At 54.9% G+C, this 13,339-nt stretch overlaps 1 protein-coding gene across 6 annotated transcripts in view; it reads left to right on the top strand.

Annotated features, from left to right (window-relative positions):
• Nucleotides 1–13,339, top strand: part of Hth (Meis homeobox homothorax) — a 440,142-nt gene that overhangs the window by 173,007 nt on the left and 253,796 nt on the right. For 5 of the 6 annotated variants that reach the window (XM_076310510.1, XM_076310508.1, XM_076310507.1 and 2 more), the window contains exon 8: nt 9,388–9,396. The exons of the other annotated variant lie outside the window; for it this stretch is intronic. In XM_076310510.1, the coding sequence (XP_076166625.1) occupies nt 9,388–9,396 (9 nt within the window). The remainder of the gene's footprint in view (nt 1–9,387; nt 9,397–13,339) is intronic. 6 annotated transcript variants of the gene reach the window in all.

Raw genomic sequence — 13,339 nt, 5'->3', positions numbered from 1 at the left:
GAGCGAGAAGATTGTACATTCAACGACGCGATATTTCGAAAAGAACGGATGGAAGCGCGGTCTCCTTTGCGCGTTCTCGACGCTTCGAAAGAGGCGCGAAACAATTACGGAGAACGCACGTTGCGTCTTCGTATCGTAGTCTCTCCGCTCGGAAACTCCGCGCGGTCGATTCTAACTCGCGACGACACCTGGCCCTCGCACGGTCCCTCGAACGCCGCTGAAAATTTCCGGAAACGGGAATCCGCGAACGAACTAGACGTCAGCGTCTCGACGTCGAGGAACAGCCCCGACGGAGACGAACGGAATCGCAAATTAGGCACGGGGTCCTCGCGGGTCAAAAGATGTCCCGGTCTCGGGGCCTGGCTCGCATACCGAGCCGCAGCCACCGCCGAGCAAAGAGTAAAAAACTGGTGACCCGGCTGCGGGGCCCCCGGTCCCGTCCTTCGCCTCGGAACCGCCATACTTTTTGCCGACACTCCGCGCACGAGAACGAACTCTGTCCGGCGCGAACGTCGCCGGAATCTAAAATATGCAACACCGCCGCTCGCACAGAAGCCACGGGGATCGCGGAACGCGTTCCTCCTCCGAATTTTACGTCGTTCGACGTCTTCTCGGGACGTTCTCGAGGAACAACCCGGGAAAAATCCTTCTTCGACGTTCCGCGAGAGTAGGAGGTTCGCGGACGAGGATTTTTATTTCGAAAGGTCGGGAAGATCCTCGGTGTCCTCGAGAAAACTAGGGGGAAATCGTTTTCTACCGTGGACGATCATTTTTATTTCGCATCCCGGACAGAGTAGATCCTCGTTGCCCGGAAACGAAGGAAAAATCTTTCCTCGACGATTTTTATTTCAAAGGATCTCGAGGAAGATTCTCGGTGTACGGGAACCAAGGAAACCTCTTTCCCCGATATTTCGTAGCTGGACGTGTACGTAGGTGCGAGAATTTTTCTCGCGGAGAGTTTCGAGTATCCTAATTCGAGTCGGAGCGTTGATAGCCGAGAAATTGCGCTCGGAGCGATCCGGGGAGTAATTCGCGCCGAATGGATCGCGAGATTTATCAATTCAATTAAGCCGCTAATACTTCAACGTGTTCGACACCGACTCGACCGCGCGCGATACGAGTTCGCAGTCACGGGGTGCGCACGTTCGCCGCGTTCGTTCCGAATGTACAATGTTGCTCCATAATCGACGGCCTTTCTCCTCGTTAACATTTCCCACGCGCGAACCGAGAAAGAGTCGCGATACGAACAATTCTATTACTCTCGATTCGGATCGAATCTCCGGTTCGCGACTAGAGGACGAGGAATGGGGTCTCCTCGAACCTGATCATTTTCGCGGGCAAAGAAGACACTCGTCGCGAAAGAAAATTACGTCGTTGAAGGTCCTGTATAGCAAAACAAAAAATTGTGTCGAAGGGTCCACCGTGCACGTTTCTCAAAGTTCTCGATACGGAAGAACGATCCCTACCGGAAACTAAAGTTCCTTTTCGAAAGTGGTACGAGCGTATCAAGACATATCCATCCGAGTAGTCACGTCTCCCGATTGTCGATCTCCGGGTCCGTAGGAACGAGCATTCGCCGAATGTCGGTGGCCAGGTCGGTCGGTTCGCCGTCGAAAATTTTATTTAATATGAAATAAAACGCATTCCCGCGTGCTGTGCGTGCCAACGACGGAGGAGAGGGCATCGACGCGGCCGCATCCTCTCGCGGCCATTGTGTTTCTCCTGTTCGCCGGCTCTCGGACGTAGGTATCTACGGATCGTCGCGGGTTCTCAACTCTCGTCGATCTCGTACTATGTTCTCGAGCCGAACGAAAACTTGGAAAACTAGCATTCCTATCTGGAATTTTACCCGATGAAACACCATCGACGCAGACTTATCGCGAATAGGTACGATGCGCAGATGCATTCGGTGTTTCGCAACGTTCTACCGTGCGTTGTCGAGCTCGAGTCACGAGATGTTTCACGATGGCGACGAAACGGTCCAAGATTCGGAGCTGAAATTTCCCCGGACGCACGAAACGCGCTTCCGCGACTCGAACCTGTAGAAAGAAAGCCCTCCGCGTTGAGTCGTGCACGGAACCGGCCGTTTCCAGTGCACCGGAATTACGTGCACGCGAGCCGGTGCACCTGCCGTGCGGAAAGTTTTCGCGGAGTTGGTGCTTTTGGGGGCCCTGGAGCGAGCGTCGCGTTCCTCGCCGTTATTTCGCTAATGAAATATTCGACGGAATATCCCGGTGAGCGTGGGGATCGAAAGGCTCGGTGAGCAGCGAGTATCGTTGGTAAAAATTTGATTCTCGATTGTTTAATCGCGTTTTGGGTCTGGGGGGAGTCTCCACTCTTTGCGTTGGGATTTATCAGCTTCTTGTTCCACGCGAGCGATGACGATACTTTCTCTCCTCGCTTTTGGTCAACCGATCAAAGTAACGTCAACCGGTACAATCGTAACGCACTTTGAACGACTCGGTGCACAGTCAGCGTAATTGAAAAGTCTGATTTCCAATTTTCGTACTGCCCTCGAAGAATCGTGCGCCCGGAGAACCCCTAGTCGAGATTCCTTCCCGAGAAGAACGCAATTTATTACTCGATCGATTTAGACCGAGCTCGTTGCAATTTTGAAACCGCGACGCGATCGCCCTTCCGAAGAATTCTTCGGGAAGTTCGCTCCGTTGGGGAGAACCCCTGCCCGGTCGTGGTTTCCATCGCGCGAGAAGAATTCATTTCGTTGCTGGTTCGATCGGAGCGTACTCGAGTACCAATTACAATTGTCAAACTCCGTCGCGTGTACACCGATCGTAACGATTCCTCGCGAAGAACGCTCGGTCTGAGAACCACTGGCCGGTTGACGTTTCTTCGCGAGCGTCGCACACCGGCATAAAACGTATACGCGTTGCGTAGCTCCGAGGACACTGTCGCCATCGGCAAAAACACTATTGAGTTAATCAACTAATTTATAATTAAAATTCCACGGTGGGAGCCGGCGGGAGTCTCGGGCCCCGTCCGTCTCGCGGCACGACCCGTCCCGACTCGCAAGAAGCGAACGTATTCCACCGTCCGGTCCCCGTTGTTTCCCCGTAATCCCCGTCAAATTCATAGAACACCAATTAACCGTCTCGTTCGGCCCTCGCTTCGTCGCGGTCGCGCCCGACCGTCGAAAAACTCGACCTAGTTTCGCGCTCGAGTTTAGACTCGTTCCGGCTAGCGGTTCCTCCGGTTCCTTCTCGTCGCGGGCAACGATTCGCTCGCCGTGATTTTTACGGCCCCGAGCGAGCCGAAGAGTCGAACGGTTCCTGGAAAAATTCGAATCGAGGTACCCGGAGACTCCGGACCCCGAATACCTTCACCTAAACGCGTTTTACGCGCCGCGGAACCGAGACGATTCGCAACTCTTTCCGTCGCGAGGAACGTTCTCTTCGAGAATACTCTGGAAACAGAAATCATGGTTTTTCGTGTCACGGGTGTTATTTTTCCCCGTTCGATGCGCCGCGAGATTCGAGAGGTATCGAGTCGTCCGAGAGGAGTGAACGAAGCGGCGAAGAAAATTTCCCGGAACGCCACGAGGAGAAAATTCAAAGAAAAATTCAATTTTCTTCGTTTTCGAAGAGAAACGTCCCCGCGCGTTCGAGGATCCCATGGTCGCGAAAAAGCGGCGGCAGGGTTGGAAAATGACCGGTCGAAATTTCGGAGCGGAAGGAGGCGGAGGTTCCCGCGTCGGTCTCGGTATACGGCCGGTCCCGCGCGGCCCGGGGAGGCGTCGGGCCCCGAACGGGCATAACGAGTTTTTGCCGTTGGAAATTTGTTAAGGGGAATGTAAAGAGAATAAGTGGCGATTCCCTTTCTCCCTTTCGTTCGCGTCCCGAGTCGGTTGGTTCCCGTGGCGTATATAGGAGTCGCAGCCGGCCAGGCGGCCGACTCGGTTGATTGACTCCCGGGAATTGGAGGCACGGGGATACCAGAAACGAGCGGCGCTAGTCTTAGCGAGACTTAAAAAGGAACTGGAGCCCCGGAGGTTCGCGGCTGTCTTTTTGCGATCGCGGCGACCCCCTTTAAGCGCGGCCCGCGGATCGACGTGCTCGCTCGCTCGTTGGTTCGCTCGTTCGTTGGTTCGTTGGTTCGTTGGTTCGTTGGTTCGTTCGGTCGCGTTTCACGGTGTCTTTCGGCCCTCTCGGAAACGATCCGATCTGTCCTGGTCGCCGTCTCTGGCGTGCCTTGGCTTCGCCGACGACGTCCCGTGGATATACCCGCGTCCTCGTTCGGTCCATGGGAACCGAGATCGCCAATAAAAGTTCTCCGGTGGAGGAGCGCGGGCCTATCGGTTCGAGGTAACTACGCGGGCAACGAGGTACCTCGACGAGTGGGCGTACCCCACCTCTCGATTCGCTATTCGTCGGTGCGAGTCGCGTATCCCCTCGCGCCGCTTCTGCCCCGCGAGATCGAAAGTTCCTTCGCCGCGGACTATTTTCGCCGGTTTCGATGGGGCCCGCGGTCGTCGCACGGTGCTCCCGAGTGAGACGTTAAGTGCGCCTCGTACGTTTCGCGGGTCCCACAAATTCCCATTAGGCCGATCCCCCGGACCGCGTTCCCCGTGGCCCCCCGATTCTTCGGACGGTGTTAAACGCCGGGCGGGTTTTTCGTGCGGCGCGGCGTGTCGAATTCGGCGGATTCCAGGCGTTGGGAGCGGGCCGACGGCCATTGTCACCCGTTCGTCCGTATTAGCGGCGGCTTCACGGCCCGGTAGGAGCCGCGGAGATTAATTAGGGACGATGTTTTAGCGGCAAAAATGAGACGGGGCAAGAAGCCGCGGACGGCCATCGGCAGCCGCCTCGGCTCGCGCTAACTAACCGGGCGACGCCACCGAGCGATCGAACGGGGCCCTTCTCCGCGCAAGAACGTGCTACAAATTAAGCCCGGATAGGCAGGAACCATCTCGAAAATTCGGACCGCCTCCGCCCTCTCGTCGATCGCGGTACCGAGTCGCTTTGCGCGCGACCGAGGAATTCGACCCGGATCGAAACCGTGCGATTCGGAGCCGTTTCGTAGCGCGTTGCGAGCAATCGACGACCTTGGTCGGTTCGAGACTCGACTTTTCGCGTGGAAACGATGCACCGTCCGTGGACGAGAATTACGCGTCGAGGAATCCTCTTGAAACTTCCGACGACCTACGAGTAGTCGTTCGAATCTCGATCGAGGGATTTTTTTTCTTCCACCTGGACTTTTCAAACCGTTGGATGCGTTCGACCCGTATAAACGCACCGCGATCGAAACGATCGTCCCGTTCAACGTCGTCTAGAAGACTACCCGGCGTTCCGAGGATTCGATCGCGCCTCGAACTCGCGCGACCTCGAAAATCGTCGAGATCGGATGGGCGACGATTCCGAAGGAAGACACGAGGCAGCCACCCGTCGAATTCCGCGGATCGACCTCGATTCGACGATCTCGACGGGTGATTTCGAAACGGTCGTTCGTAGGCGATCCACGAATACGTCGGCGTCCGTCGCGGCGCTCCGACCGGGGGCATCTCTTTTGGCAGCGCCGGAACGATTACCGTCGGATTTATCGCGCTCGTTTCGCGTCATCGTGTCATTCATCGCGCGGTCTATTCGGATCCGCGCGCCGTTTTATAGACGCGCCGCCAATTTTCACCCCCGACCTGTCTCCATAACTTCCGTCTATATTTAAGACGCGCGTATTATATTTTACATTTATCCCGCGGCTCGTCCCGTTCGCCCGTTTCCCTACGAACGCTACGAAACGTTCCTCTAATTTATCCCACCGCTGTCTTTCTTCCCGCGCTCTTTAATTAACCGGCGTTCTATTCGAGGCGGGCCATTTTCCCGAACTCGCTCGCACCGCGGGGATTTCCCGCCAAAATTCACGGGCCGCGTGTCTCGCGACGGAGCGTCGAGAGACGCCGGAGGCGAGTAATCGATGCGAAGTAAATATAGAAGAGCGAATCGGGGGGACGAAGAACGACGCTGCTCCAAATTTTCTTTCTGTCTTCCAAACGTTCGAGAGAAGGATCTCGAAAGATCGGGAGTGTCGTTCGTGCACGAGGGTCGACTTTCGAAATTCGTAACAATTACAACCAAGAACTCGACTTTCCGAATATCGTGTACTCCAAAAAGTTAAAACTCTCCTAAAGTTTCCCTATGTAACGTTGATCTTCGAGAGAAAGAATTTCCACCGTTTCGAGGTTAAAATTCGGTCGAGTTTCTCCGTTGGAATGGATTCCCGTGTCGAAGGGGTGTAACGAATCCGCGGATCGGCGCACGGTAGCTTCTCTCGAGGGGGCGGTCGGTGGCAGCCATCGGCAGGAAGCGGTCTCGCCGGCGCTTTTATCGATCGATTTGCCGTGTCGATCGGCAGCCGAGGCGCTAATGGGTTAGTCGGCTCGAACACGACTCGAGGCACGGCTCCGTGCAACGAGCCGTGCCGCGCGGGACGGAGCGTGCGAAAAATCCCGTGGCTCGTTCAGCGTCGCGCGGTGCGGAGCGGCGCGGCGCGGCGCGCCTGCAACATATGTAAATGGCGTTGGTACGCGAGCAGCGGAACGCACACGGTCGGCTCTCGCGTGTTCCCTGGACCCGTTTCCTCGTCTCGCGCCCTCGCGAGTGTATCTCGCTCGCGGAGACACCGAGTCGCGCCTAGGAATAATAAATAGAGATAGACGAAAGTAGATAGCGCAGGGGAGGGGTGGGGGGAGGAGGCCGCGTGTCCTGCCCACGCGGAGATTATCTCGAGGAATTATGAGCGACCGCTCGGGCTTCTAGGTTGTGCAAAGCCGCGCGCGGCTATCGACGCCGCTCGTCCGTGAAACGGTCGACGGTTCTGGATCCGCGTCGAGGGGCAAAAATTACGCGAGGGTCGCCCGTGAAATTTAGAATCGCCCCCGTTTGCCGAACCGATGCTCCCGACGCCGATAAAAGGCCCACGGGGTATCGGTTTCGTCGGTCACCGGTCCCGAGGATTCGCCTCGCCTCGCCTCGCCGAGATTTCTAAACCGAAACCACGTTTCCGATAGCGATAAAAACCGGCGGAGCGATCGGGAAACATTCTGGAGGATCGTTTTTGCTAGTTACCGGTCTTGATATGGGAACTCGCTCCGCGGTCCGTTGTTCCCATGACTTCTTACGGGGATCGCAGGTGACCAGATTTACGACGCTCGATGAAACCCGGGAAACGACTTATAGTTTTGATCCGCGGGGCTTTTTCGAGACGGGAGAGGGTCGAGCGCGTACGGACGGGCATCTTTGCTTTTCGAGATTTCGCAAAAGGTTTGGACCGTGATTGATATCGCCCGTGGATTTCGGCGTACCCTCGTTCCGTCCTCGAGGATCTTTGTGAGGAACTCGAGGATCGTCGAGTAGGTGTAAATCGTGGGAGGATAAAATATTTAGCGTCTAAAATGTCGGTCCTCGGGCGCCTGGATCGCGTTCCTCGGGCATCCCCGGGCTCGCTCGAGCGGCTCCCGGTCGCGGCGCGTGTCTCCCGGTATTTTTTTTTAATTATCGTAATTTATGGATCGTGGCGATCTCGCACGGGCCGGGGCGATCGTAACAATAGAAAGAAGCCGTGCACCGACGCCAGTCGTCCGTGAAATGCCGCTCAGCGCGGAGCCGGCTCGTTTTCGCGGCGCGCGTTCGACTCGCTCGTTGCCCCGCCGCTTTTATTATCCCGTTTCTGTTCCGCGATCGAACGCGCTCGCGCTTATTTTGTAATTGCCCGGGTATCTCGGCTGGTGATCGCGGTACAACGATCGCCACGAAACTCACCGATCGTTGGCTAATCGCGGGGAACGCGATTATTTCCCCGGGTTCTCCGGTGAGTCGCGTTTCCACGGATCGCTTCGTTTCGCGGGAAACCACGGACCCGTCTCGGCCTCGACGCGATTCCTACTCTCCGCTCGAGGAAACGCGCCTTCGATTTCCTTCTGACCGTTCTCCCGGTTCTTCTCGTCGAGCGCGGCCTAATGTTTTCGTAGCGTGTCTCGATCGTACGTTAAACGCCTCTCCTTTCCAAATCGTGTCTGGGAAAATTACAACAGCGGAAATCTAAAGGTGAATCTTGGACCAAAGAATGGATAGAATCAAGTTTCGAAGATATTGGTACGCGCGACTTTGTACAGAGAGGATCGTCGCTTCCAATCGCTCGATCCTTTCGATCGATGGGCCATCGAGCACGCGCGCGTGAAAATTAAATCTCCGCGCTGCGAGACACTCGGCTTTCGTTCTCCAGGAATGTTCTCCTTTAATGTTCGATTGGTCAGAGCTCGATATTCCCTCGCTAAAAATTGTTCCGTTGATTTTTTGCTTCGTCGGCGCGTCGTCGTTCTCTACGCTCCGCCGCCTCGTTTGTCGCAAAAAGAACGGGGCGCATCGACGGTCCACCCCTCGCGTCGTACGTTTCAATTAGACGCAACAAAAGGCATCCCCGCGAAGAAACGGATTTTCGCATTTTTGCAACCGACGGCGTCGCGGGAACTAAGGCCTCGGGTAATTGCGAGCCTCGTCCCGACCGTATGGCGCACCGTTCGAGAAGAATGCCATTCGCGCTCTTAATTCCCTTTTGCACGGGGCACGGAAAGTGAGTTTTTCGTCCTGAAACGCTCTTTAGCGCCGAGAGGCAATTAGCTCTGGAATTAGCCGTGCATTCTGTGCCCCCCTCGGGCCCCGTTCGGGCTTCCAGCTCGCGCATAAAGTCATTCGGCGGGGCATCCCTCGGACGGGGCGACGCGATACAGAAAGAGAGAAACGCGCCGACCGGAAACGATACTCGCGACTACTCGCGCGAGGGTTGAGACCCTCTTACGCGCTGAAAACTTCACCGAATCGATCTGCCTCTTCGTCGACTGTTCTCCAAATTAAATTACCGATTCCGCTCGAAGCACCTCTGTTGCTTTGTCTCTTCGTTTCTTTGTGGAAGAGTGTGTTTCTTCCCTCGGTCGAAGAAACGTACAAATTACACAGTACCGTCGTAGGGGGCCAATAATCGCGTAACGTTATTTCTAAAAGTATCGGGGGAAGAAAAACAGTTTGAAGACACCTAAATTAACATCGATAAAGATTCCGTACGGTCGTTGAACCGACCGTAAACCGTTCTCCGAAGTACAGAATGTATTAATAAGTGGCGCGGGTACCGTTTAAAACGCCAAGTATTCTACGACGCTCTAGAGATAGTCGATCGAGAGGATGCACCGGATACGATCGCAAAAGATCGCGTCGAAACACGCTCGAGTTTCGAGCAAAAATGACACAGTTACGCCGAAATCGGTCTACGGTACACTCTGTATAGAATATTCGAGCAGAGTGGCACGGTAGAGTAGTTAGTAGTAACGATGGATGAAATGTGGAGAAAATTTCGACTAAAGTTTCTCTCTTTCTTTTGTTTCAGACGCCATGGGTAAGTGGAAAGGAATTCTCTTCTTCTCGTTCGCGTAGTTTGCCGGTCCCCGGTTCTTCTTCCGCTTCTCGCTGGTCGGTAAGAATAGTCGGTAAGCTCGACACGATCGAGCCGATCCTTTCGGCGCACGGAAATCCATCCGCGCGATCGTCGGCCACGCACTCTAACGATCGTAATTAACGAAGCGGTTCGTTACACTTGTAACTCCCGCGTCGCGTACGCCTCTCCTCTCGGATTTCAAGCCGCGTGCACGGTCCTATTGGAGAAAACTCGTCGAGCGAACGATTTAATTCGCGGTCGTCTCGGAATCGCCGATCTCGTGAACGCAACGTACAGTGCGCGTCGAATCGTCGATTTTCGTTCACGAAGACATCGATCGTTTCGTACGAACCGTTGCTCTCGAAAGTCCACCATTGTCCATTTTCCGGTTCGAGTCGAGGAAAAGGTTATTTATCGTTCAGCGGGTTACATTGTGCTTCAACTACGACCAATTAACCGCCACCGCTAACGACACTGTACCTGGAAAAGTATGTCGCCTCGGAACCAGTCCGATGAGACGAGATCGATTATTTATTTTTACCCACGACGCGTATATTAAATTTACAAAAGCGAAGACTTGCTCGTAAGAGCGAAACAAGCGAGATAATTATTCTGACCTGGGAGTAAAAATCGAAGCTCGGTACTCGTTTGATTCTCGAACGATATTCTCTTAGAACGAATAATTCGTGAAATTCCCTCGACGTCGAGGATCGATCGACGAGGACTGTACCGCGACGATCGTCGAGCGATTTTGCGCGACGACCGATCCGCTTCGGGCCTCTCGCGGAGGTTTCTTCGGGCCGACTGGCTGTGTCGCGCGCGCCGCGGTAACGAGGCGCTCCGGCGGCTTAATTAGATTAATTAGATTGCAGCCGAGGCGGATCGCGCGCTCCGAGATCTGTCGTGATCGAGTCCTCCGACGTTTTCATTTCCGCGGCGATTCGTTTCGCGAATCACATTTGTCCGTTGTTCGTCGAACGAATTTTTGGATAATCGGGAGAAATTCGATCGTCGAGGTAGAAACTCGCAACTTTATCGAGAATCTCGATTTACGAATCGGAGTTGGAGAAACTTCGCGAAGAAGAATCGACGACAAAGGTGATCACGAAGCGACGGTTACACGGTTGTAGTTAATTTCGATTGTAGAGGGTTTCTGGATGGAAAAATCGTTTCGATGGCGTTGTTCGTCTCCAGTTGGTCCATTCGTCGCAAGATCGACGTCGAGAGGTCTCCGTTGCTCGATCCTCTCGGTCCGGTTCGATTTCGCCCGAGTTCCCCGGTCTCGTGCACGATTTTTGTCGTTTCGCCCCTCGTATCGCGCATTCATGAATAGGTTTTTCGAGCGTCGTATCGGCGTCAGTCGCGGCGCATGCTAATTCTCCTAAATCGTATATCAAAACCGTAATCTACCGTACCGCGCGGCGCCGTGGAATCCTTAACGATGTAATTAATATGTAAACTGTAAAATCTGTCCGGGCAGAGTCGGCTCCTATAAATATGTATGCGACACATCGGCCCGGTGCATTCTTCGTTATAGATCGCTCGCTCGCTCGCTCGCTCGCGCGAACGTTCGAGGAGCTCGTCGCTTTTTTTCGATCGTACTTCGGTCTCTCTCGCGATTTCCTCGCGCTATCGAGGACCCAGCCTCGTACGCGAGTTGTAATATCGATAAGTTAAATTCCCATCGGGGGCATGAATATTTATGGGGGGCCCAAGAACCGAGAACGGTGGAGAGGGGTTGTCGCGCGTACAGTGTAGCAAGTCGCGCGCAATTTGCTCGCCCGTGCACGAGATCGTACGAGCGTTTCGCACTTTTTGGGTAACCGAGACCGGAGGTTACGCCCCTACGGCGACGAATTATCGTTGATAATTCGCCGGGCCGTACGTCAGGCTCGTTCCACGGTCGTGCGAAGTAATTAATATATAAACGACGAAAGCCGGTGGGCCCCACGGGCGCCTATAAATATTTATGCATTGTATTATTCAGCCGGTGAAACGAGCCGGGTAACGACGCCGGTTGCCGCGGGTAATCTCGACGAATAGAAAAGCCGGAATGACGCGGATAATAAGTCGCGACGAGCCGATGGAAAAGGAACGCTCCGGCGAGTTATCGATCCCCCTCGACCCTTTTGCGCGGCGGTCGTTGCTCGATCTCGTTATCGGCGGGAAAATTTTTACGCGCCGCGGAATGTTCGCGTCGTGATAAATATCCGAGGCGGTGCGTGAATTATTCCCGAACGCGGAGTCGCGGGACTGGGAATAAAATCGAGCTCGAGCCGGGGCTCGGTATGCAAATCACCGGGGCATCGATCATCGTTCAAAGGTTTCCCCTCGCGCGATCGAAAGTATCGAGCCGAGTTATTTCGAGAACGTTGTAGGAAATCGGTGCGCTGGATTTCTAATCTCGGCTCGTTCCATTCACCGGTGGGGGTCCTCGATAATTCCCGCGCTACCAACGATCAACGACCCGGCCCGCTCCACCGTCGACGAAAACGACCCTCGAACGACTCAGTGAAAAAAAACTTTCGAAATCGAGCGAGCCTCGCGATCTCGAACCTCTTCTCCGCCTTTCGATTTCGCTCGTCGATAACCGGAGAGAAGCGAGTCAATTTTCCCGAAACCTTCTTCAAAGTTCCACGAGTTTCCAACGGTCCTCCGGCCGGACACGCGCGGCAATCGGCGCAAACTACGCTCCGTCCGCGTGGTTTCAACGTAATTACCGGTCCGCGCTCCTAAATATTCATCAACTCTCGTGTCGTGGGAGCGACGGGTTACGGGCCGATGCCGGGGACTCCTCCGCATTGTGTCGAATTAGTCGCGACTCGATCGTCTCGTCGCTTCGAGGATAATTAAAAGAGCATTTCGGCGAGCGAGGTCGACGATCCTGGGAAACTCGGGACGACGCTGGGAAGAATCGTCGACTTGTCGCGCGTTCGACGCGGACGGTTCGCACCTTGATGTTTCGCGAGCGCGGTACGCGTAGTTAGCCGGCCGAGGCGAGGTTCATCGTCCCTAGGATCGTTCCTCGTATCCCGGAGAACCTCGTTCCGCGGCGAGTTCGCCGACTCGGAGCGTCGCGATATCGCGATTACTTTCTCGGTATGCGGAGCGAGGATCGCGCCGAGGCTGACAAATCGACGCGCTGGGGTAATTGTTCTTTCCACCGTATTCGAGAGCGGAATATTCGCGGTACCGTCTTCGGTGAATTTTTCCTTTTCGTTGAACGGTCCTCTCCGCGCTAGGAATTCGCGATCTCGGTCGACCGGTTTTCCGTCCAAAGGGAGAACGAATCGAGCGGTTCGCGTCGCGAATGATCCGACGAGCTCTTTCGAGCCCGGTATCCGTTGGTAAGTACGCCACGAGGTGTCTTCGCGATCGAGGCTCGACTCCGTATCGCGCAAACGACACGGCTCTCTTCGAATCGCGAATATACGCGTGTAAGTCAACGCCTGTGGATCGTTCGAGGGGAGGCCGATACGATCCGAAAGTAGTCCGCAAAGTATCCATCGACGTTTCGATACGAGCGCCGAGATAACCAACCTCGAGTTACGCTAATTGGAAAAACCATAGGTCGGTTAACGAGGTTCTCGATCGACGTCGAATCCCCGTTTAAAAGGTTCCGATCGGCGACGTACACCGTTTACGAGAGTGCGGTGTCTTCGCGAAAACGTCGATTCCCGAGCACCTGCGGATCCAGCTCGCCTAATTCCTTCGACGCGGTGTCACTTTCACCGAAACGACAAACCCGATACACTGTATTGCTTTAACGCGCCATAAAATCTGCATAACGGAAGCCTCCGGTCGAGCCGTGCGGTCGGGATCGCGCGCGGGGACGGGGGACGGGGGACGGTGGGGGGCGGTGCGGGTTAATTAAAAAAATTCAGTAGCCGCGGTAAATGAGGAA

The sequence above is a fragment of the Ptiloglossa arizonensis genome, chromosome 4, assembly GCF_051014685.1.
Source record: "Ptiloglossa arizonensis isolate GNS036 chromosome 4, iyPtiAriz1_principal, whole genome shotgun sequence".
NCBI lineage: Eukaryota > Metazoa > Arthropoda > Insecta > Hymenoptera > Colletidae > Ptiloglossa > Ptiloglossa arizonensis.
This window is presented reverse-complemented; position numbering and strand designations above follow the sequence as displayed.